Genomic DNA, 25,534 nt, shown 5'->3' on the forward strand with positions numbered 1-25,534 from the left:
CCGCCACCACCCGACACAGCCAACTAGTAAGGGTTGTCACGTAAACAGAACGTGGCCAGCTCGTCACTAGTACAGCACTAACCGGTAGTGTGTAGTGTAGTGTATAGTGTAGTATACTAGTACAGCACTAGTGTGTAGTGTATAGTGTAGTATACTAGTACAGCACTAGTGTGTAGTGTATAGTGTAGTATACGAGTACAGCACTAGTGTGTAGTGTATAGTGTAGTGTATAGTGTAGTATACTAGTACAGCACTAGTGTGTAGTGTATAGTGTAGTATACGAGTACAGCACCACCGGTAGTGTGTTGGAGAGCCAATCTGTACGACGTTTCGCCAGTAATTACAACTAGCTTCATCAGGCCACAGCCACACATCTGGCACATTTATATATTTACGCGATCTAACCCAAAACCAAAACAAACCTCTTATGAACAATAAAATAACATAATAAATAAATATCCGGTGTGTACCCTTCCACCAAAGTAAACGTCATAGTAATAATTGTCGTCGTCGTCCAACTTGCACCAACCACGGCCCGCCTTGTTGTTTGTAGACGGCTGTTGAGGCACAGCAACACGTGGTCGGGTTTCGCCCCCCAGGGGTCTCCTCGGCAGTATGAGGCCCGTGTACAGCGCACGCGGCAGCACCGCCGTGCCGGCTTGCCGGGCAGGACTGCTCCTCGTGAGGGCACTCCACGGGCCGGCTAAACGACGGGAGGGCGGGGAGCACCCTGGTTTATCCAGGCCTCGCCGGAGCAGAGGGTACCAGGGACGTGCGGTCAGGGGAGGCAGAGCCTCACCTGCCATACTCCAATGAAAATAGCTGCTACGAAAAGTAAAAAGAATAATCAAGTAAAATAAATATTTAGATTTTTCCACCGGTCTGTGTTATAAATGCCATTTCTGTACGATTCCAATCATTTTTATCGTCAAAATCGCCAAATTTGCGGAGCTCCGCTGCAAATACAGGAAGAGACGAGAGGTGAGGCAGCGATGAGCTCAGCCTCCCCTCTGATTGCGCAACCCCTCAGTAACTGGATGGAGCGCGGGCAGTAAGCGCGTGTCTGTTACTATCTCAGTATGTCACCAATGTAATGTTTGTAGACCCCCTCATTTCATGTCCTCGCCTTTCAAACTCCAGGTAACCTATTTCACGCATGTGTATAAAGATATTTAGGCTCCCTGGTCTCGTCATGAAACTGCAATGAAAAAGGACCAGGGGAGGCAGCTATCACATCTGCCTCAGAGGACACGCCCCCTCAGTTAAGACACGCCCCCCTCAGTTAAGACACGCCCCCTCAGTTAAGACACGCCCCCCTCAGCGTGTGAATCTGGCTCTGACACTCGCCAGTGCCTCCCCAGCCACTGACCTCACCGCACGTCACTGTTCGGCACCATTCCAACATTCTCCTGCGGCTCCAACGGGGATTCTGGTGGCGTGAAACCGGCCCCGCCCACCACCCCCGCTGGCTCCGCCCACCACATCACTGGCCTCGCCCACCACCCCCGCTGGCTCCGCCCACCACATCACTGGCCCCACCCACCACCCCCAATGGCCCCGCCCACCACATCACTGGCCCCGCCCACCAACCCCACTGGCTCCGCCCACCACCCCCATTGGCCCCGCCCACCACATCACTGGCCCCGCCCACCACCCCCACTGGCCCCGCCCACCACCCCCATTGGCCCCGCCCACCACATCACTGGCCCCACCCACCACCCACACTGGCCCCGCCCACCAACCCCCATTGGCTCCGCCCACCATCCCTGCTAACCAGAGGTCGCAATCGGGTACCCGATACCCGTACCCTACCCGATACCCATACCCGGCCGGGTACGGGTAGCCGTTTGCGACCCTGGTGTGACGCAACAGTGACGTCACAGGGGCGCAACAGTGACGTCATAGGGGCACTACAATGACGTCACAGGGGCACTACAATGACGTCACAGGGGCACTACAATGCCGTCACAGGGGCACTACAATGACGTCACAGGGGCACTACAATGACGTTGGTTGCCAAGTTGGGGCAGCGCTGCCCACCGGAGATTGAACGGTGCCGTTTGTTGCTGGCCGCTTGCCCTTAGGGCCTAGTTGGTGGCTGCGTTCAGTAACCGAGCCAAGATATATAAATAAATATTGCCGCCGCCAATGGTCGGCGGGAGGCGATGGCGCTCGTGAAGGCGCCCAAAGCGTGACACCACTGGTTACACCACTGGTTACACCACTGGTGCCGATTGCGCAAAAACAAAATATTCGGCGCTGATGGTCAATTGGGTCCTTGCTGATCGTGTGATCAGCCGGTGCCGATCGTGACATTAGCTGGCGCCGATCGTGAGATTATCCGATGCTGATCGTGAGATTATCTGTGTCTGATCGTGAGATTATCTGTGTCTGATCGTGAGATTATCTGTGTCTGATCGTGAGATTATCTGTGTCTGATCGTGAGATTATCTGTGTCTGATCGTGAGATTATCTGTGTCTGATCGTGAGATTATCTGTGTCTGATCGTGAGATTATCTGTGTCTGATCGTGAGATTATCTGTGTTTGATCGTGAGATTATCTGTGTCTGATCGTGAGATTATCTGTGTCTGATCGTGAGATTATCTGTGTCTGATCGTGAGATTATCTGTGTCTGATCGTGAGATTATCTGTGTTTGATCGTGAGATTATCTGTGTCTGATCGTGAGATTATCTGTGTCTGATCGTGAGATTATCTGTGTCTGATCGTGAGATTATCTGTGTCTGATCGTGAGATTATCTGTGTCTGATCGTGAGATTATCTGTGTCTGATCGTGAGATTATCTGATGCTGATCGTGATATTATCTGTGTTTGATCGTGATATTATCTGTGTTTGATCGTGAGATTATCTGTGTTTGATCGTGAGATTATCTGTGTTTGATCGTGAGATTATCTGTGTCTGCTTGTGAGATTATCTGTGTTTGATCGTGAGATTATCTGTGTTTGATCGTGAGATTATCTGTTTGATCGTGAGATTATCTGTGTCTGATCGTGAGATTATCTGTGTCTGATCGTGAGATTATCTGTGTTTGATCGTGAGATTATCTGTGTTTGATCGTGAGATTATCTGTGTCTGATCGTGAGATTATCTGTGTTTGATCGTGAGATTATCTGTGTCTGATCGTGAGATTATCTGTGTTTGATCGTGAGATTATCTGTGTCTGATCGTGAGATTATCTGTGTCTGATCGTGAGATTATCTGTGTCTGATCGTGAGATTATCTGTGTCTGATCGTGAGATTATCTGTGTCTGATCGTGAGATTATCTGTGTCTGATCGTGAGATTATCTGTGTCTGATCGTGAGATTATCTGTGTTTGATCGTGAGATTATCTGTGTTTGATCGTGAGATTATCTGTGTCTGATCGTGAGATTATCTGTGTCTGATCGTGAGATTATCTGTGTCTGATCGTGAGATTATCTGTGTCTGATCGTGAGATTATCTGTGTCTGATCGTGAGATTATCTGTGTCTGATCGTGAGATTATCTGTGTTTGATCGTGAGATTATCTGGGTCTGATCGTGAGATTATCTGTGTCTGATCGTGAGATTATCTGTGTTTGATCGTGAGATTATCTGTGTCTGATCGTGAGATTATCTGTGTCTGATCGTGAGATTATCTGTGTCTGATCGTGAGATTATCTGTGTCTGATCGTGAGATTATCTGTGTCTGATCGTGAGATTATCCGATGCTGATCGTGATATTATCTGTGTCTGATCGTGACATTATCTGTGTCTGATCGTGATATTATCTGTGTCTGATCGTGAGATTATCTGTGTCTGATCGTGAGATTATCTGTGTCTGATCGTGAGATTATCTGTGTTTGATCGTGAGATTATCTGTGTCTGATCGTGAGATTATCTGTGTCTGATCGTGAGATTATCTGTGTCTGATCGTGAGATTATCCGATGCTGATCGTGATATTATCTGTGTCTGATCGTGAGATTATCTGTGTCTGATCGTGAGATTATCTGTGTTTGATCGTGAGATTATCCGGGTATGATCGTGAGAGTATCCGGATCCGATTGTGATATTATCCTGCGCCGATGGTAATATTGTCGGGCGCTGTCGAAGCAGGGGTCCAGGTGGGAGGCGCTGTGTCTAAGCTGACAGCGCTGTCGACGGCGCTCACACGACGCGGTCCGACTCCAGCTGGTTCTGCTCGTAGAGGTGGTCGAGCGCCCCGAGCTGGGCCCGCATGGCGCCCAGGTACGTGTCCAGGTCGCGGTTCAGCTGCGCGCGGAACTCAGGCCCCGTGGGGTCGCCCTCACGTGCCGTCAGCGCCGCCAGGAACCCGTCCAGCGCCGGGGCCGCACGCAGCGCCAGCTGCGGGAACACCCGGCGCGTCATCGTGAGCCATCATCGATCCACTGCCTTACACCAGCTGTGATATCGCCACTACCAGACACCCATCGTCGTCATCGTGAGCCATGATCTATCGACTGCTGGGTGAAGCCCTTCCCAAGCAGCCTGTGGCCCGAGAATCAACTACCACACACACAGCAAAGATAAAGCTCCCGCGTGTAGCCAATAACAGACTTTTGGGGCAAGTGCTGCTAGCGAGTAGCACCTATGAAGGCCAGCACGGCGCACGAGGGGTGGGTGATGGCGAGTGTGAGCGAGTGAAACGAGCAGGGGTGCTGGACAGCTAAAATCCAGGTTGGTACAAGCGGGGGCAACGGCTGGTGCATCTGCCTATCATCTCAGTCAGTCAACTCATGGCACCTGGGTCTGTCCCGTGACCTCATGTCATCTTAGTCAGTCAACCCATGGCACCTGGGTCTGTCCCGTGACCTCATGTCATCTTAGTCAGTCAACCCATGGCACCTGGGACTGTCCCGTGACCTCATGTCATCACAGTCAGTCAATCTATGGCACCTGGGTCTGTCCCAAGACCTCCCGTCATCACAGTCAGTCAACCCATGGCACCTGGGTCTGTCCCGTGACCTCCTGTCACCTCAGTCAGTCAACTCATGGCACCTGGGTCTGTCCCGTGACCTCCTGTCATCACAGTCAGTCAACTCATGGCACCTGGGACTGTCCCGTGACCTCCTGTCATCTCAGTCAGTCAACTCATGGCACCTGGGTCTGTCCCGTGACCTCCTGTCACCTCAGTCAGTCAACTCATGGCACCTGGGACTGTCCCGTGACCTCCTGTCACCTCAGTCAGTCAACTCATGGCACCTGGGTCTGTCCCGTGACCTCCTGTCACCTCAGTCAGTCAACCCATGGCACCTGGGTCTGTCCCGTGACCTCCTGTCATCTCAGTCAGTCAACTCATGGCACCTGGGTCTGTCCCGTGACCTCCTGTCATCTTAGTCAGTCAACTCATGGCACCTGGGTCTGTCCCGTGACCTCCTGTCATCACAGTCAGTCAACCCATGGCACCTGGGACTGTCCCGTGACCTCCTGTCATCACAGTCAGTCAACCCATGGCACATGGGTTCTGTCCCGTGACCTCCTGTCATCACAGTCAGTCAACCCATGGTACCTGGGTCTGTCCCGTGACCTCCTGTCATCACAGTCAGTCAACCCATGGCACCTGGGTCTGTCCCGTGACCTCATGTCACCTCAGTCAGTCAACCCATGGCACCTGGGTCTGTCCCGTGACCTCCTGTCATCTTAGTTAGTCAACCCATGGCACCTGGGTCTGTCCCGTGACCTCCTCTCATCTCAGTCAGTCAGCCCATGGCACCTAGGTCTGTCCCGTGACCTCCTGTCACCTCAGTCAGTCAACTCATGGCACCTGGGTCTGTCCCGTGACCTCCTGTCATCACAGTCAGTCAACTCACGGCACCTGCGTCTGTCCCGTGACCTCCTCCTGCCAGCGAGCCTTCGACACTTGACGTGGCCATAACGTGCACATAGCCTGGCACAAGTGCCGTGGTGACCTCACCGCCACTTAGTGGTGAACGGCGGTTGTTGCTGTTGCTGTGAGTGGGTGCGAGTGTGGAGTTGGCATTCTCTCTCCCTGCTCTGCACTGGGTTTCCCCCGGGGTTCTGGGTCAGGCGAGGCGCCGAGGCGCCGGGGCACTCACCGCGAACACCCCCCGCACCACCCAGCCGTGGTAGCGCCTCAGAGTCCGCCCGTACGCATTGCCTGTGTGTGCACGGGGAGAGAGGTAGTCACCCTGCCTCCACCAAATCCGCTGGGTCAATCCGCAATCCGTTGTGTCAACTTGAAAACTTTAACCCATTCGCTCGCTCACCATCTCGCTCACTCACTCACCCGCTCATTCTCTCGCCAACTCACTCACTATCTCGCGCATTCACTCCTTCACCCACCATCTCACTCGCCCACCCACTCATTCATTCACTCGCTCACTCACCCACTCCCTCTTGCAACCGAGCGTAATCCTGCCCTCCCGTGTGTCTCACCTCGCTACACAAAGTAAAGTTGTCACTTGAACTTCTACTAAATCGCACCACAACGACTACAACAACAACAGGAACAGGAACAGCAACGAGCGACTCACTGAGTGCCACGTGCAGGTTGGCCTGGCCCTCCCGCACCTCGGTCAGCAGCTCCAGAAGGAACTTGAGGCCCCTGGGCCGAGGGGACGCGGCGGAAAAGGAGAGGAACGCGGCGGGGTCAGCGGCAAACGAACCGAGAAGAGCGGCGAGCGACGCGCCAGCGACGCCGTCACGGTGACGCACACTCACCCTCTCTCTCCCAAGCGCTCACCCTCTCACCCACGCACACGCCTCCCACCAACCTCGCCCCCCACATGCGGATCATCACCCTCTCCTCCACCACCCATGCTCACCCCCGTCATCACCCTCACCCTCTCTCTCCCAAGCGCTCACCCTCTCACCACGCACGCCTCACACCAACCTCGTCCCCCACATGCGGATCATCACCCTCTCCTCCACCACCCACGCTCACCCCCGTCATCACCCTCAGCCACTCGCACCCTCCACACACTCACCCTGTTGCTCGTCCCTCAGCCTCGCCCCAAAGTCCTCCTCCCAAACCACTCAACCCTCACCCTAACCCTCTCCTCCCCACGCGCCCTCCTCACCGACGCTCCCCCTCCCCCCGCTCACCGCCTGAGCCAGAGCAGCGCCTCGGTGGTGGAGTTGCGCACCAGGGCGGTGCCGCTGCTCAGCTCGTGGCCCACGATGCTCTGCAGCGTGGGGAAGGCCGCCCGGTCCGTCTCGTACTTCTGCGTGATTTTCTGTCGACCAAACACACGAGTTCTCACCCTGCTCACACGACCATCGCCCCACCCCCACCCCCGCCGCCCCCGACTGCCGCCAGACTCGTGCCCCACAAAACTTTTGTCTCCCGAATTGTACGTATGTTCAACTTCTTTCACACCGTACCGTAGCCAACCGTGATAACCATGCTAAAACTATGGATCTCTGTGTAAACGTGAAAGATATCTGTGTAACTATGTATATCTGTGTAACTCTATGGATCTCTGTGTAACTCTATGGATCTCTGTGTAACTCTATGGATCTCTGTGTAAATATGTATATCTGTGTAACTCTATGGATCTCTGTGTAACTCTATGGATCTCTGTGTAACTCTATGGATCTCTGTGTAACTCTATGGATCTCTGTGTAACTCTATAGATCTGTGTAACTCTATGGATCTCCGTGTAACTCTATGGATCTCTGTGTAACTCTATGGATCTCTGTGTAACTCTATGGATCTCTGTGTAACTCTATAGATCTGTGTAACTCTATGGATCTCTGTGTAACTCTGTGGATCTCTGTGTAACTCTATGGATCTCTGTGTAACTCTGTGGATCTCTGTGTAACTCTATGGATCTCTGTGTGACTCTATGGATCTCTGTGTAACTCTATGTATCTCTGTGTAACTCTATAGATCTCCGTGTAACTCTATGGATCTCTGTGTAACTCTATGGATCTCTGTGTAGCTCTATGGATCTCTGTGTAACTCTATGGATCACTGTGTAACTCTATGGATCTCTGTGTAAGTATGTATCTCTGTGTAACTCTATGGATCTCCGTATAACTCTATGGATCTCCGTGTAACTCTATGGATCTCCGTGTAACTCTATGGATCTCTGTGTAACTCTATGCATCTCTGTGTAACTCTATGCATCTCTGTGTAACTCTATGGATCTCTGTGTAACTCTATGGATCTCTGTGTAACTCTATGCATCTCTGTGTAACTCTATGGATCTCTGTGTAACTCTATTGATCTGTGTGTAACTCTATGGATCTCTGTGTAACTCTATGGATCTCTGTAACTCTATGGATCTCTGTGTAACTCTATGGATCTCTGTGTAACTCTATGGATCTCTGTGTAACTCTATGGATCTCTGTGTAACTCTATGGATCTCTGTGTAACTCTATGGATCTCTGTGTAACTCTATGGATCTCTGTGTAACTCTATGGATCTCTGTGTAACTCTATGGATCTCTGTGTAACTCTATGGATCTCTGTGTAACTCTATGGGTGTCTGTGTAACTCTATGGGTCTCTGTGTAACTCTATGGTTCTCTGTGTAACTCTATGGATCTCTGTGTAACTCTATGGATCTCTGTGTAACTCTATGGATCTCTGTGTAACTCTATGGATCTCTGTTTAACTCTATGGGTGTCTGTGTAACTCTATGGGTCTCTGTGTAACTCTATGGATCTCTGTGTAACTCTATGGATCTCTGTGTAACTCTATGGATCTCTGTGTAACTCTATGGATCTCTGTGTAACTCTATGGATCTCTGTGTAACTCTATGGATCTCTGTGTAACTCTATGGATCTCTGTGTAACTCTATGGGTGTCTGTGTAACTCTATGGGTCTCTGTGTAACTCTATGGGTCTCTGTGTAACTCTATGGTTCTCTGTGTAACTCTATGGATCTCTGTGTAATTCTATAGATCTCTGTGTAACTCTATGGATCTCTGTGTAACTCTATGGATCTCTGTGTAACTCTATGGATCTCTGTGTAACTCTATGGATCTCTATGTAACTCTATGGATCTCTGTGTAACTCTATGGATCTCTGTGTAACTCTATGGATCTCTGTGTAACTCTATGCATCTCTGTGTAACTCTATGGATCTCTGTGTAGCTCTATGGATCTCTGTGTAACTCTATGGATCTCTGTGTAACTCTATGGATCTCTGTGTAACTCTATGGATCTCTGTGTAACTCTATGGATCTCTGTGTAACTCTATGCATCTCTGTGTAACTCTATGGATCTCTGTGTAACTCTATTGATCTGTGTGTAACTCTATGGATCTCTGTGTAACTCTATGGATCTCTGTAACTCTATGGATCTCTGTGTAACTCTATGGATCTCTGTGTAACTCTATGGATCTCTGTGTAACTCTATGGATCGCTGTGTAACTCTATGGATCTCTGTGTAACTCTATGGATCTCTGTGTAACTCTATGGATCTCTGTGTAACTCTATGGATCTCTGTGTAACTCTATGGATCTCTGTAACTCTATGGATCTCTGTGTAACTCTATGGATCTCTGTGTAACTCTATGGGTGTCTGTGTAACTCTATGGGTCTCTGTGTAACTCTATGGTTCTCTGTGTAACTCTATGGATCTCTGTGTAACTCTATGGATCTCTGTGTAACTCTATGGATCTCTGTGTAACTCTATGGATCTCTGTGTAACTCTATGGGTGTCTGTGTAACTCTATGGGTCTCTGTGTAACTCTATGGATCTCTGTGTAACTCTATGGATCTCTGTGTAACTCTATGGATCTCTGTGTAACTCTATGGATCTCTGTGTAACTCTATGGATCTCTGTAACTCTATGGATCTCTGTGTAACTCTATGGATCTCTATGTAACTCTATAGGTGTCTGTGTAACTCTATGGGTCTCTGTGTAACTCTATGGTTCTCTGTGTAACTCTATGGATCTCTGTGTAACTCTATGGATCTCTGTGTAACTCTATGGATCTCTGTGTAACTCTATGGATCTCTGTGTAACTCTATGGATCTCTATGTAACTCTATGGGTGTCTGTGTAACTCTATGGGTCTCTGTGTAACTCTATGGTTCTCTGTGTAACTCTATGGTTCTCTGTGTAACTCTATGGATCTCTGTGTAACTCTATGGATCTCTGTGTAACTCTATGGATCTCTGTGTAACTCTATGGATCTCTGTGTAACTCTATGTAACTCTATGGGTGTCTGTGTAACTCTATGGGTCTCTGTGTAACTCTATGGTTCTCTGTGTAACTCTATGGGTGTCTGTGTAACTCTATGGGTCTCTGTGTAACTCTATGGGTCTCTGTCTAACTCCATGGATCTCTGTGTAACTCTATGGGTCTCTGTGTAACTCTATGGATCTCTGTGTAACTCTATGGATCTCTGTGTAACTCTATGGATCTCTGTGTAACTCTATGGATCTCTGTGTAACTCTATGGATCTGTGTAACTCTATGGATCTCTGTGTAACTCTATGGGTCTCTGTGTAAATCTATGGGTCTCTGTGTAACTCTATGGATCTCTGTGTCACTCTATGGATCTCTGTGTAACTCTATGGCTCTCGGAGTAACTGCCACGTCCTGTAAACGGCCGCCACTACCGATGGCCTTGGGCTGTGGCCGTCCTCGTAACGGGGGCCGCTCGGCTCACCGGGAGACCTTGGCACGCGTGCGGTCATCAGCGACGGGCAGGGTTGGGGGTGATGGGCAGGAGGGTCTGGTGGGGGGGGGGGCGGCACTCACCCGGATGTTGCCCACGAAGTCGAGCTTGACCGGAGCGAACGCCGTGGGGCCCAGCTTGTCTGGGGAGGAGGGGGAGGAGGGGGAGGAGGGGGGGAGTGGCGACACAGGCACGCGCAGGGGTCAGGGGTCGCACGTGGGGCACTGCACGACGAGCCGGCAATTATGAACCGCCCAGCAGACCGGGAAGAAGCAGAGGTGACGAGGCCCGTGGTGTGAATTGAAGAGTCGAAGCGGCGGTGCTGGCTCAGAGCTCAGTCTCCGACACGGCCAAGTTGAACCCCCTAAGAAGAACACCCAGACCCGCGGGATTGAACCAAGCCCCCTAGGCGTTCAGAGTCTCCGACACGGCCAAGTTGAACCCCCTATGAAGAACACCCAGACCCCGAGATTGAACCAAGCCCCCTAGGCGTTCAGAGTCTCCGACACGGCCAAGTTGAACCCCCTATGAAGAACACCCAGACCCCGAGATTGAACCAAGCCCCCTAGGCGTTCAGAGTCTCCGACACGGCCAAGTTGAACCCCCTATGAAGAACACCCAGACCCCGAGATTGAACCAAGCCCCCTAGGCGTTCAGAGTCTCCGACACGGCCAAGTTGAACCCCCTAAGAAGAACACCCAGACCCCGAGATTGAACCAAGCCCCCTAGGCGTTCAGAGTCTCCGACACGGCCAAGTTGAACCCCCTAAGAAGAACACCCAGACCCCGAGATTGAACCAAGCCCCCTAGGCGTTCAGAGTCTCCGACACGGCCAAGTTGAACCCCCTAAGAAGAACACCCAGACCCCGAGATTGAACCAAGCCCCCTAGGCGTTCAGAGTCTCCGACACGGCCAAGTTGAACCCCCTAAGAAGAACACCCAGACCCCGAGATTGAACCAAGCCCCCTAGGCGTTCAGAGTCTCCGACACGGCCAAGTTGAACCCCCTAAGAAGAACACCCAGACCCCGAGATTGAACCAAGCCCCCTAGGCGTTCAGAGTCTCCGACACGGCCAAGTTGAACCCCCTAAGAAGAACACCCAGACCCCGAGATTGAACCAAGCCCCCTAGGCGTTCAGAGTCTCCGACACGGCCAAGTTGAACCCCCTAAGAAGAACACCCAGACCCCGAGATTGAACCAAGCCCCCTAGGCGTTCAGAGTCTCCGACACGGCCAAGTTGAACCCCCTAAGAAGAACACCCAGACCCCGAGATTGAACCAAGCCCCCTAGGCGTTCAGAGTCTCCGACACGGCCAAGTTGAACCCCCTAAGAAGAACACCCAGACCCCGAGATTGAACCAAGCCACCTAGGCGTTCAGAGTCTCCGACACGGCCATGTTGAACCCCCTAAGAGGAACACCCAGATCCGCGGGATTGAACCAAGCCCCCTAGGGGTTCAGAGTCTCCGACACGGCCATGTTGAACCCCCTAAGAGGAACACCCAGATCCGCGGGATTGAACCAAGCCCCCTAGGCGTTCAGAGTCTCCGACACGGCCATGGTGATCCACCTGGCTGGGAGTGTCGAGCTGCGACTTACCGAGCACGGGGACGATGGAGGCGCACGCCCTCAGGAACGGCTCCACGTGGATCCCTTGCTCGTCCTGCAGCTCCGCGTCGCTGAACCTGGGCCGAGAGACAAAGACAAAGGTCCCCCGTGGAGCCGCTTGATCGACCATTGGGGGCGAGCGGCGTTCGCCGAGAAGCGCCTGAGGGCCGGCACGGCACACGAGCGGGTGGTGTGGCAAAGTCGATACCCGGCCGCCTTTGTCTCTCACCGGAGCCGATGGTTATACGCACACCGCTACTTACCAACGACTTTGGTTACGGAGGTACTGTTCGTAAGTCAATTTGTTCGCGAGTTCAACTTTACTCCTGTCGATTCCAACGATGTTGTATGGCGTGTACACTAAACACGGGGAAAAGCTTTAAAATCTCCTATAGGTGTAGATGTCACTGGTTCGTCATGTGTTGCAGATCTAGATGCCACTGGTTCTTCACGTTCTGCAGATGTAGAAGCCACTGGTTCTCACGTTCTGCAGATGTAAAAGCCACTGGTTCTTCACGTTCTGCAGATGTAGATGCCACTGGTTCTTTACGTTCTGCAGATGTAGATGCCACTGGTTCTTCACGTTCTGCAGATGTAGATGCCACTGGTTCTTCACGTTCTGCAGATGTAGATGCCACTGGTTCTTCACGTTCTGCAGGTGTAGATGCCACCGGTTCTTCACGTTCTGCAGATGTAGATGCCACCGGTTCTTCACGTTCTGCAGATGTAGATGCCACTGGTTCTTCACGTTCTGTAGATGTAGATGCCACTGGTTCTTCACGTTCTGCAGATGTAGATGCCACTGGTTCTTCACGTTCTGTAGATGTAGATGCCACTGGTTCTTCACGTTCTGCAGATGTAGATGCCACCGGTTCTTCACGTTCTGCAGATGTAGATGCCACTGGTTCTTCACGTTCTGCAGATGTAGATGCCACCGGTTCTTCACGTTCTGTAGATGTAGATGCCACTGGTTCTTCACGTTCTGTAGATGTAGATGCCACCGGTTCTTCACGTTCTGCAGATGTAGATGCCACTGGTTCTTCACATTCTGCAGATGTAGATGCCACTGGTTCTTCACGTTCTGCAGATGTAGATGCCACTGGTTCTTCACATTCTGCAGATGTAGATGCCACTGGTTCTTCACGTTCTGCAGATGTAGATGCCACTGGTTCTTCACGTTCTGCAGATGTAGATGCCACCGGTTCTTCACGTTCTGCAGATGTAGATGCCACTGGTTCTTCACGTTCTACAGATGTAGATGCCACTGGTTCTTCACGTTCTACAGATGTAGATGCCACTGGTTCTTCACGTTCTACAGATGTAGATGCCACTGGTTCTTCACGTTCTGCAGATGTAGATGCCACTGGTTCTTCACGTTCTACAGATGTAGATGCCACTGGTTCTTCACGTTCTGCAGATGTAGATGCCACTGGTTCTTCACGTTCTACAGATGTAGATGCCACTGGTTCTTCACGTTCTACAGATGTAGATGCCATTGGTTCTTCACGTTCTGCAGATGTAGATGCCACTGGTTCTTCACGTTCTGCAGATGTAGATGCCACTGGTTCTTCACGTTCTGTAGATGTAGATGCCACTGGTTCTTCACGTTCTGCAGATGTAGATGCCACCGGTTCTTCACGTTCTGCAGATGTAGATGCCACTGGTTCTTCACGTTCTGCAGATGTAGATGCCACCGGTTCTTCACGTTCTGTAGATGTAGATGCCACTGGTTCTTCACGTTCTGTAGATGTAGATGCCACCGGTTCTTCACGTTCTGCAGATGTAGATGCCACTGGTTCTTCACGTTCTGCAGATGTAGATGCCACTGGTTCTTCACGTTCTGCAGATGTAGATGCCACTGGTTCTTCACGTTCTGCAGATGTAGATGCCACTGGTTCTTCACGTTCTGCAGATGTAGATGCCACTGGTTCTTCACATTCTGCAGATGTAGATGCCACCGGTTCTTCACGTTCTGCAGATGTAGATGCCACTGGTTCTTCACGTTCTACAGATGTAGATGCCACTGGTTCTTCACGTTCTACAGATGTAGATGCCACTGGTTCTTCACGTTCTACAGATGTAGATGCCACTGGTTCTTCACGTTCTGCAGATGTAGATGCCACTGGTTCTTCACGTTCTACAGATGTAGATGCCACTGGTTCTTCACGTTCTACAGATGTAGATGCCATTGGTTCTTCACGTTCTGCAGATGTAGATGCCACTGGTTCTCCACGTTCTACAGATGTAGATGCCACCACCGCCATCTATTGGGCGGCGGTTGAACTTACGACTCTCGGTCCAAACAGGCAACTGGACATCCAGACAGGTTTGTAAGTTACTCAGAAAGTTTGTTAGCCGAACTGTTCGTAAGTAGAGGAGTCCCTGTACTTATTTCAGGCTGAGTCCACCAAGGGGAGGCTCAGGACCGGTTCAGATAATCACAGCCGATGTTGGCCGGGACTGGGAATCGAACCTCGGGTCACCGGGTTCGTAGCACAGTGCACTAACCACTGCACCACCACTCCACTATTCACCACAACAACGGACGCAGTGACGTCACCACGGCGCATGTGTCAGGCTAGATGCACCTTGAGGCCATCGCGTGAAGCATGCCTCACTGGCGGGTCACAAGCCAGACCCAGGTGTTAAAGGTTCACCAAGATGCTACATTTCACCCATCACCACACGGTGTTCAACCACCATCACCACCACACTGCAGGTCACAACAGCACTCGCTCGCTCACCCACGCGCTCACCCACACAGTCACCCACGCACTCACCCTTGCACTCACCCACGCACTCACCCTTGCACTCACTCGCTCACCCTCGCACTCACTCGCTCACCCTCGCACTCACTCACTCACTCACCCACGACTCACCCGCTCACCCACGCACTCACCCACGCACTCACCCACACACTCACCCACACACTCACCCAAGCACTCACTCGCTCGCCCTCTCACAAACTCGGCTCACCCGTCCATCCATGCACTAACTCGCCTATCTGCTCACCCGCTCACTCAGCCCCGCCCACCTCAATGCAAGACACGCGCCAACAACTCGATAGCAGTGCTGTTTGTTGCTGGCCGTGTCAACGAGCCGCGTGCTCACGCTCACTCAGCGGAGCAACCCGCGACGCTCTCACCTCTGTGCCATGACACCGAAGAAGGTCTCCACCGTCTCACCCCCAGAGTCCTCACCCCCGCCGTCCTCACCCTCACCACCAGCGTCCTCACCCTCAACCCCAGGGTCCTCACCCTCGCCCCAACAGTCCTCACCCTCGCCCAGTGTCTCCGGATGGAATCCCCGATCGGCCACGTGTCCGGCATCCGAGTTCTCTCCCGCACCGCCCTCCTCCCCACGCCCAGCAGTGCCCACGTCGCCATCGTCAGCATCGTTACCATCATCAGCATCATCAAAATGACCGTCGTTGATACTATCGGCATCATCGGCATCATCGGCAGCAGCGGCATTAGGATCATCACCGTCGACCGTGGAGTCTTCCCCGTCCCGTCGGTGTTCTGCGGGTCTCCTCGACTCCTGTGTGGCGACGTCCGAAGTCTCGAACCTCGGACACACGTCGCTCCCCGCGATCACTTCAAGTGGCGTGGTGGTCTGGTTTGGCGTGTCTGCGTCATGTGACGCGGCCTGCTGCGGCGTGTCTGCGTCATGTGACGCGGCCTGTTGCGGCGTGTCTGCGTCACGTGACGCGTCATGTGACGTGGCCTGCTGCGGCGTGTCTGCGTCACGTGACGTAGCCTGCTGCGGTGTGTCTGCGTCATGTGACGCGTCATGTGACGCGGCCTGCTGCGGCGTGTCTGCGTCATGTGACCCGTCACGTGACGCGGCCTGCTGCGGCATGTCTGCGTCACGTGACACGGCCTGTTGCGGCGTGTCTGCGTCATGTGACGCGTCATGTGACGCGCCCTGCTGCGGCGTGTCTGCGTCACGTGACTCTCCACTCGCCGCGGCCTCCTGAGATGCGTGTTCACGGGGCGCTGCTGCGGCCGTCGGCTCTGGCCGGGACGCTCCCTCGGCTGCAGGGGCCTCCACCGCCGCCGCCTCCTCCTCCACCTCCTCCACGATCGCCCCGACTCGCGTTGACGCCATGGCCAGCCTCCGCCGTGACGAGGAGGAGGACGAGGAGGTTCTGCCGCTCTTGTTGCTGTTGTTGTTGGGCTCGCGCTTGCGGGAGGACGGGGGCGGTCTCGGTAGGGACCTCGTGGTGCTGGGGACACAAGGGTGGACGCAAGGGTGGACGCAAGGGTGGATAGACGCACGGATGGATGCATACAGATGGACTCTGGGAGAGAGCGACGAGAGCGAGCGAGCGAGCGAGCGAGCGAGACAGAAAGTGAATGAGTGAGTGAACGGAGTAAATGAACGAGTGAACGGAGCGAACGAAGGGGCGGTGGTGCGAGTGTCGGTGCTTGTTCACCTCTCCGTGTGCGATGTGCGACCTTGACTCTTGACCTGCGAACGAGACGGAGGGGGAGCAGAGCTTCGCGTCACCCCGAGCGGCAACTCGTGTACCGAGCCGCACACGTTGGGTATGGGCGCTGGCGTTCTCAGAGCGCCGCTGCAAGGCTATCACCACGTAGGAAGGCGCCGCTGCGTTTCACAGCGGGGGGGGGAGGGGGGGCGATGTTGCTGTGTGCGTGAGATCCTAATGGAGTAATTTGCAGGTCATTTAAAAAATCTGAATTGGGATGCTTTTTGGCCAATAGATATATTGTGTGTGTAATTAGCTATGGGGAACACCGGAGAATCCGGAGAAAACTCATGCAGAACAGGGAGAGAACATACAAACTCCACTCACTCACTCTGCAGAACAGGGGGAGGTCATACAAACTCCACTCACTCACTCACTCTGCAGAACAGGGTGAGAGCATACAAACTACACTCACTCACTCTGCAGAACAGGGGGAGGTCATACAAACTACACTCACTCACTCACTCTGCAGAACAGGGGGAAATCAACCAAACTCCACTCACTCACACTCTGTAGAACAGTTGGGAGATCATACAAACTCCACTCACTCACTCACTCTGCAGAACAGGGGGAAATCATACAAACTCCACTCACTCACACTCTGTAGAACAGTTGGGAGATCATACAAACTCCAATCACTCCACTCTCACTGTAGAAGAGCTGGGAGATCATACAAACTCCAATCACTCACTCTGCAGAACAGGGGGAGATCATACCATCTACACTCACTCACTCTCACTGTAGAAGAGTTGGGAGATCATACAAACTGCAATCACTCCACTCTCACTGTAGAAGAGCTGGGAGATCATACAAACTCCACACAAAGAAACGCCCGAGTCGGGAATCGAACCCAGTTCCTTCTTGCTGTGATGCGCGACCGTCGCCACTGCGCTTGCACCACCGCCACCCCACAAGGGGGGCGACGATGGCGACGAGCGGTGGGACGAGCGGTGGGGCGAGCGTGTACCCGTGTGCCCGCGTACCCTGGCTGGACGCTGCGGGCTGCGTGGTGTGGGCGACATCACGGCTGGCGGGGCCAGCTGCTGCTGCTGCTGTTGCTGCTGCGTGGAGGGCCGCACGCTGCTGGCCGCGGTGTGGACGCACTCCTCCAAGGCGCGCACAAACGTGTCGCAGGTGGCGCTCAGCAGGGACGACGCCTCGCTCATCCTCTACCACGCACAGAGCAATGGCGCAGACACGCTGCCATCCACGCGGCACACAGCAGCCTGGCTCGCCAGCGGCACGTGGACTCCCACCTGTTCCGTCTGTGTGGGATAGCGTGTTGCCCCCTCGCGCGCGTCGTGGTTTTTCTCTGGGACACACTCCCGTTTTCCTCCAACACGTATCAACACAGCGTTGGATCGGTGTTAAATCTTCCTGGATATATGGGATTTCTCCTGGCACTCTGGGTTTTCTTGGCACATGTATAACCACTCAATAATGGAGTGGGCCAAAAACCTACTGAGCCCCGGGCCACTGTTGGAGATTGAGTGCTGCGCCTCCCTCTCACCGGCACCGTGGGTTTTCTCCGGGCGAGTCTTTCCACACGTACAAACTCTATTGAAGAAAGTTGGCCAAATATCCCAACATAAGGACATGCAGAGCTTGAGAAATCGCTGGGTTCCGGGTCTGGCTTGCGCTTCCTTCCCACCCCACGCACGTTGCAAACTCCCCCCGGCGTTCGCACAAAACGCAATCCGCACGGACAAGCTATCCGACAACTGGGAAAGCATCGTCCGGGTGCGTCCGGCGACCCGGGTTCGATTCCCGCTCACGGTCAACACCAGTGAGGATTGTCTGAACCGGTCCTGGGCCCCCCCCCCTAGGTCGACTCGGCCTCAAATGAGTACCTGGTGCGGCGGAGCGTGGTGCTGGCCAACCCACCCCCTCGTGTGCCATCCCGGCCTTCATAGGTGCTACTCGCTAAACAGCACCTGCCCCAACAGTGTGTTCAAGGCGATACGGGGATATCTGTGTCCGCGTGTGCGTGCGTTTGCACGACGGTTTTCCGTGACGGCGCGTCTCACCTGCACGTCGGGCCGTGGCTCCTGGATGCCCTGGCGGATGAGCGACACCTGCTGCGTCATGAGGTCATAGTAGAGACGCATCTCGGACATCTTGGAGCACAGCGAGTCGCTCGCCTCCATGATTTCTGCTCGCGCGTGCAGAAGAAAATAAAAAAACACCCAACGGACGTCAGAATGAGATTGTTTACTGCAGACTGGCGATATCAAATGAGCTACAAAGCTATTTTGTCACGGATGTCCAGTATGGGCGGGTCAGCAAAGGATGTCCTCGAATTCGCAACAACAATAACACAAAGCCAATATTACACGGGTCATAACTGTGAGGCCGTGTAACAATCCGGACAAATGCGTGTTGCAAGAACGCGCTCCCACCACACGCCACAGCTCAAACGAAATCGTCGCGGAAGGACTTTCTGGACCTCGCTGTCCACAAGAAGCCTGGCGCAGATTCAAGCGGCACCGTCCACATTTCTAATCACTTTAACTAAAGTATAATAATATAATAATATGCCTCCATATTATTATATTATTAGCTGGAGGCATATTATATTTTTTGCGACATAGAATTATAATATATGACTTACTGTTAGTAGCTCAGCTTATTGGAGAGTATATTTAGTATATTGATGATACTGATGTAGTTTAGGTTTTAGTTTTTTACGTGGTGGTTTAGCTGCTGCAGCTCCTTACTATTAAAATTCCTTCCCTCTATTACTGCTAACCCTACTCCCTCCCTTTGATGCTGCTAATCCTGCATACTGCATAATGCACGGGCATAATATGACTTTTAAACCTCTTGATATGCAAATTCCTTTGTCAAGGCGCCTCTTCCCCCTCCAACCCAGCTTAAATATACACTGCCAAGCCTGGTGGTGCCCATTCAGACGCTGTGTTTCCGACAGACCTGTTCTTCACCTGAGGACGGCTGCTTGCGTTGTGGCCGAAACGTCGTGAGAATTATTTTATTATGTTTTATTTTTATTATTTTATTATTTCACTTCTACGTGAATTTTCCGAAAGAACCAAGAAGATTTAACTAAACAACTTTGTATTTTACTAGGCAAGGCCCACTGAGCTATATAGGTATTTTTTCAGAAGCGGCCTGGCCATCACAATTGATAGCTCAACGAAGTGGGCTTATCATCATCATCATCATCATGTGGAAATGTATAGCAGCAGCCAAATACTCTGAACGCGTGACGTTGATTCTAAATGTGGAGGGGAAACTGGAGGACCCGGAGAAAAACCCACACGACCATGGGGAGAGCGAGACACGCAAACCTCCAAACGTACAGCAGGCATCAGGGTCGGGATCGAACCCAAGGCATCGCGTGCGGTGGCAGGTCATGAGACTCTCTCTACAACCCACCCCCCCCCCCACAGTAAGCGAAGTCAAAATGTTAATAAATCACTCGTACACCACATGGCAATTGAAAAATTCCATTCGGCTGCGTCAGGTGGCAGAGGGTTTCTTAACAACACAGATGTTGCCTGGTCGTTCATTGCGCAGTGGGCTGCGCTGTCAAGGGCGTGTCCAGACACACAGCAGTGGTGCCCAGACACTTCCTTGTTCCTCGACAACTCAATCACGTTAAATTTCGATTTAAAGCTTTCGTGACTGCAGGGATTCATCTTCTTGGTTCTTTCGGTAAAGTCACGTAGAAGGGAAGTAATAAAATAATAAAAATAAAACATAATAAAATAATTCTCACGACGTTTCGGCCACAACGCAAGCAGCCGTCCTCAGGTGAAAACCAGGTCCGTCGAGGCGACAGAGTCTGAATGAAACAGCACACGAGCTTGGAGCATGTGTATATAAGCTGGGCGCCTTGACAAAGGAATTTGCATATCAAGAGGAATTTAGCATATTTATGGGAAATGCAGGAATGTGATTGGTACTACATATGCATGTGCATTATGCAGGATTAACAGCATCAAAGGGAGCTGCAGTTTGCTGCTGCTGCTGTAGTTTGCTGCTGCTGCTGCAGTTTGCTGCTGCTGCTGCAGTTGCTGCTGCTGCTGCAGTTGCTGCTGCTGCTGCTGCAATTGCTGCTGCTGCAGTTGCTGCTGCTGCAGTTGCTGCTGCTGCAGCAGTTGCTGCCTTATCCATTTTAATATAACACTATGTATTATTCTACCCACCCTAATGTGTATCACACTGCTATATATTTACTATACAATTACGACACCATACATTACTCTGCACACTGCAACAAGCATACAAATGCCACACTATCTGCCACTATACACTGTACCATTGACCGTCGTATCAATGGGTGAGTGGTGGAAGGAAACTTGCAGCGGAGCAAAGAATCCATTCCCTGCGGAGAATACAATGCCAGTGAGTGGAACGCGGTCTGACAGTCACCGTAAACGTGAACACAATCAGTTAAGATCCGAAATGGTTTATTACGTCCTTCCAATGATTACTAAGCCAGAATCCATCTTCTCAATCACGACCAACTTGAAAACATCACAACAACAACAAAAAGGAAATTGTGACTTGCGGTAGCATCATTGTGCCATGATCTAATTTCTAATCTGATCGTATATTTATAGAGCGCCTTAACTCAAGGCGCCTGATGTTCAGCTCACAAAACGATGACAGGATAGAATTTACACGATGAGACCTCCTTTACCAGTGGCAAAATATAGTAATAGGTTTTTACCCTTTCAACTGGTACAAAAACTGACCATTATCAGAGTTGTTTCTTTTTGTTTGCATTTTGACTGCTTGTGTTGCGGTTATTGCAAACATGACCCCTTGTATAAAGGTGTCAGTTTTTGTACCAGTTGAAAGGATAGAATTGTCAGATTGACGGGGGGGGGGGGGGGGCGGGGGTGGACGCTGGCGTGTTAAGAGCGTTGAGGAATGAGTGACGGCGACAGAGGGCGGCCATGCGAGCGAAGGAGGAGGGGGAGGGGGAGGAGGAGGAGGAGGGGGAGGAGGAGGGGGGCGCCGCTCGCCTTTCTCTTTGCGCGTGCGGCTGTCGGTGAGGCAGGCCTTGGCGGAGCCGAGCGCCACCACCCAGCCCTGCCTCTCCGCGGCGCTGGTCGTGCGCAAGTAGAAGTGCTGCTCGCCGGGGATCACCAGCTCCAGGCGGGAGTCATCGCTCGGGCACACTGTGGGGCGGGGGGGGAGGGTACGGGGTGGTAGAGGGGGGCACGGCGACACACGCAGGGGGGGGGGTAACGAGCAGTGGATAGAAAAAAAACAAAGTGGGGGGTAGGTAATGAGCTCTTGCTACTAACGTAATTTCTCAGTCAGAACACTGCTGACAGAAGGGACTCCACTTCTACGTACAAACACACGCGCACATCAACGGCACAACACAAGGCGCAGTAGGAGTAGTAAAAATAATAAAACTGATCATTATTATAATTAGTTCTTCCCCGCACTTCCGATTAGCACGGTTGGCTACGTACGGTGCGAAAGAACTTCAACATGCATACGACAATCACAAATAACATGAAAATAATAAACCTAGATTTATGAAGCGCAATTCGCACAAATACCATCGAAGCGCGTTAGCTTTACTGTACAAACATAAGTTGCAGATGAAAGCATGTTGTGCTAATCTTATTCTTTCATATGGATTCATGGCAGCAGATTAAAGATGTAATTTTAGATTTGCTATCCGCTCAATTGTCCATTCAGGCGCAGAGTGGATCTTGTCCGTTCGTCGTTTACAGGAGTATGAACTAAGACATTTACAGAGTGCTTAGAAAAAGTGTTAACACTTACATGGGACTATCTTTTTAATGAAAAAAGAACAGATCATACACTTTAACATGATAAACACATTCCTGCGGAGGGAGCTGGTAGGAACGTTGGGTTGCTCGGTCAATGGCCAGAGTCAACGGCGGCGTGGTGTATTCCGCAAATATGGCTGACTGTGAGGGCGGGCACAAGCCGGCGTGAGTAGGTTAAACGTTGAGTTTTATAAGGGCACCACGGGGTGACCAGCCCCTCCACACCCAGTCCCATCCTCCCCATCCTCCCCACCCAGCCCCTCCCTACCCTCCCCACCAGCCACTCCTCACCCAGCCCCTCCCACCCTCCCCTCCCACACCCTCCCCACCCAGCCCCTCCCCACCCTCCCCTCCCCACTCAGCCCCTCCCTTCCCACCCAGCCCCTCCCTGCACGACGGACACAATAATCCCCTGTGGGCTGGTGTAACCAGGAGGTTCCTACCAGTAAAAATGTACATTAATAGCTTCAAAAAGTCAGAGTCTTCACTTTTTCGCCATCATTGTCAACACGTGCCTGGAGGGACATTTCTCCGTGGTATTGTTGCAAATTCTCCGAAGTGTTCACATTTTTTTGAAGCACGCTGTATATATTCCATCAAGGTCCTTAAGACCTCATGATCTGCAAGTGCTCGGCGATGCCCAGGTCTCGGTTGGCGTATCGGGTTTTTGTCAGCATGGCACCCAGGCAATGTAACGCGCCTCACCACTTGAAATCAGGCGATCGGAGTCGGTCGATATATTCAAGTCTGCTTTGAAACCCCAGCTCTTTAAACTGAGCCTTCCCTCTTTAGTCTGGGCCGGTTGTTTTTTGTTTCCTGCTTCTCATGCATTGCGCATTGGGATCCTGCGACGGGATGGCGCAATGATACATTAGAATTATTATTATTAAACTAAGCACCGACGAGTTTCAAAGACGAGCGGAGCTGTCGTCCGTCCGGTGGGTGACCCCCCCTGACCCCCAGACCCCACCCCACCCACCCGCCCCCCACCCCGCCGTCCCCCACCCGCCCCCCCGTCCCCCAACCTACCCCCCGTCCCCCCACCCGCCCTCCAACCCCCGTCCCCCACCCCCCGACCCCACCCCCTGTCCCCCACCCCCCCCTCCCGCCCCCCCCACCCCACCTTGGATCTCGCACACGGCCATCTTCAGGCTGCCCTTGCTGCCCTTGCGCACATCCTCCTTGTGGTCGTAGTAGGAGAGCACGCCGCCGTCCAGCACGAACCAGCGCGGCTGCCAGCCTGCAGCCGCGACACCAGCACACACATGAACACACACACAGCACACACGCTCACACACACACACATGAACACACACACGGCACACACACAGCACACACACACGGCACACACACACACACAGCACACACACACATGAGCACACACACAGCACACACACACGCGACACAAGCACACACACAAGCACACACGAGCACACACACACGCTCACACACGAGCACACACACACACGCGACACCAGCACACACGACACGCGAACACACACGCACGAACACACGAACACACACACGAACACACGCACACACACGCACGAACACACGCACACACACACGCACACGAACACACACGACACAAGCGCACACACACGCGCGCGCACACACATGGGGCACAGATCAGATGGATGGCTTCCAACATTCGTAATTGTTTCAATCGCTTATGGCGCGTCTCCGCGCATTCTCATCTTTAGACAATCCGCATTTAGACTGGAAGAAATCCGGTGAGCTGTGAAGCTCCATTTCCTGAGCTATCCACAATGACTTCGGGAGCCGCGAGGAGGCGGCCGCGGACAAGCGAACGTTCGACCGCAAGCTCTGCGGTCCTCTGTATGTACGGTTGCTATGGCCAACGGATTAGAGGCGCGTACAGCGTGGTATTAAGACATCATCACTCGCGTCGCTGTGTGGGATGTGAACAAAACAGATTGGCGATGTCTCCGCAACATCATTTCTCTCCGTGTAAAACAAACAATAGTGCTTCTTTACACAGCCCATCATCCGCACGGTCTTTCTGGTTCTTAATTCAAAGCGCATCTGCTGCTGCTGCTGCTGCTAATGAGACACCACCTTGTGGTCCCGAGTTTGCTCGTCTTAAATCGATAACGCCAAGATTACTTTGCGTTCCTGCATGAATGGGGAAGGCCTCTCTCTGTACGATGCTCAGCTCAGTTCCGGCGCGCACATAATGATTGTGTTACCACACGTTCGTTATGGGACATCAAATTATTGTCCTGTGGATAAACTGGCCCCGGCCATGAGAACGGAGAATTTCCAGCACTGGCTAAGTGCGCCTGTGAGGAAGGGACGAGCGCCCCCTCACGCTAGTTTGCGCGGGAAACATTTTAAATTTAAGTTTTCACTTATTAAAAAAAACTCCAGGAGGAGATGGGGGGGACCGAGCCGCCTCGCCCGATGGGGAAGGCAGCAGCTGCCCGGCAGGACGATCTAGGCGAGACCGAGGTCTCAACCCACACCCCGAGAGGCCTAGTGACCCGGAGCGCCGGGGCCGCCGAGGCGCGAGTTGGCAACCATCCCTGGGGCGTGCCGCTCGCTGAAGAGAGGCAAAAGACCCCGGGCGCGGGAGCAAGAAGCGAGCGGGAGGGCGCGGGGAGCCGAGGAGTGGATCCGCGGTACCGTTGTAGTAGTTGGTCCATTTGTAGAGCACACCCTCCATTGCAAACCGTGGCGACGTGGAAGGCGGAAGTACACAAACCGTCACGTGAGGTATCACGTGACGCGCTGGCGGCCATCTTTGTAAGGAGAAGAGGTGGATGGCTTTTAATGCATTGTGGTGGCCATATTGCTCGGGGAAGAGGCCCAAATATGGTGCCCCGGCGGCCATCTTCCTAGGGAAAGAAGCCACAGTGCATCGGCGGCCATCTTGCTAAGGAATAAAGGCCCATACACGGTGTCTCGGCGGCCATCTTGCTCGAGGAAGAGGACTATACACGGTGTCTCGGCGGCCATCTTGCTCGGGGAAGAGGACCATACACGGTGTCTCGGTGGCCACATTGCTCGGAAAGCCACACAGTGTCTCGGCGGCCATATTGATAG

At 52.6% G+C, this 25,534-nt stretch overlaps 1 protein-coding gene across 2 annotated transcripts; it reads right to left on the minus strand.

The window, feature by feature from the left end:
- Positions 1-1,748: 1,748 nt before the first annotated feature.
- On the minus strand, positions 1,749-25,167 carry LOC133358339 (pleckstrin homology domain-containing family A member 8-like). 2 transcript variants are annotated; one of them, XM_061576612.1, is made up of 13 exons: positions 25,115-25,167; positions 23,592-23,708; positions 21,683-21,838; positions 18,716-18,840; positions 17,672-17,857; positions 16,635-16,669; positions 15,342-16,424; positions 12,188-12,273; positions 10,675-10,733; positions 7,066-7,196; positions 6,495-6,565; positions 6,057-6,118; positions 1,749-4,344 (listed from the first exon to the last, which is right to left on the minus strand). In XM_061576612.1, the coding sequence occupies exons 1-13, from the start codon at positions 25,152-25,154 to the stop codon at positions 4,147-4,149; spliced, it is 2,349 nt and encodes a 782-aa protein (XP_061432596.1). In that variant the 5' UTR covers positions 25,155-25,167; the 3' UTR covers positions 1,749-4,146. The 2 variants fall into 2 exon arrangements, with proteins under 2 accessions (XP_061432596.1, XP_061432597.1); XM_061576613.1 differs by lacking the exons at positions 21,683-21,838; positions 23,592-23,708; positions 25,115-25,167 and having other exon boundaries at positions 17,672-17,888; positions 18,716-18,833.
- Between the last annotated feature and the right edge of the window lie 367 nt (positions 25,168-25,534).

Source organism: Lethenteron reissneri, chromosome 61, assembly GCF_015708825.2.
Source record: "Lethenteron reissneri isolate LAM-NWPU_2019-01 chromosome 61, ASM1570882v1, whole genome shotgun sequence".
Lineage (NCBI taxonomy): Eukaryota > Metazoa > Chordata > Hyperoartia > Petromyzontiformes > Petromyzontidae > Lethenteron > Lethenteron reissneri.

What these genes read in the sequence shown, in the direction of transcription:
- LOC133358339 (XM_061576612.1), bottom strand. Translation starts at nt 25,154, where the DNA reads ATGGAGGGTGTGCTCTACAAATGGACCAACTACTACAACG. An exon ending in GGCCGTGTGCGAGATCCAAG is followed by an intron (nt 21,839 to 23,591) that starts GTGGGGTGGGGG and finishes CCCGCCCCACAG; the next exon opens with TGTGCCCGAGCGATGACTCC. An exon ending in GCGCTGCTCTGGCTCAGGCG is followed by an intron (nt 6,566 to 7,065) that starts GTGAGCGGGGGG and finishes CCCTCGGCCCAG; the next exon opens with GGGCCTCAAGTTCCTTCTGG.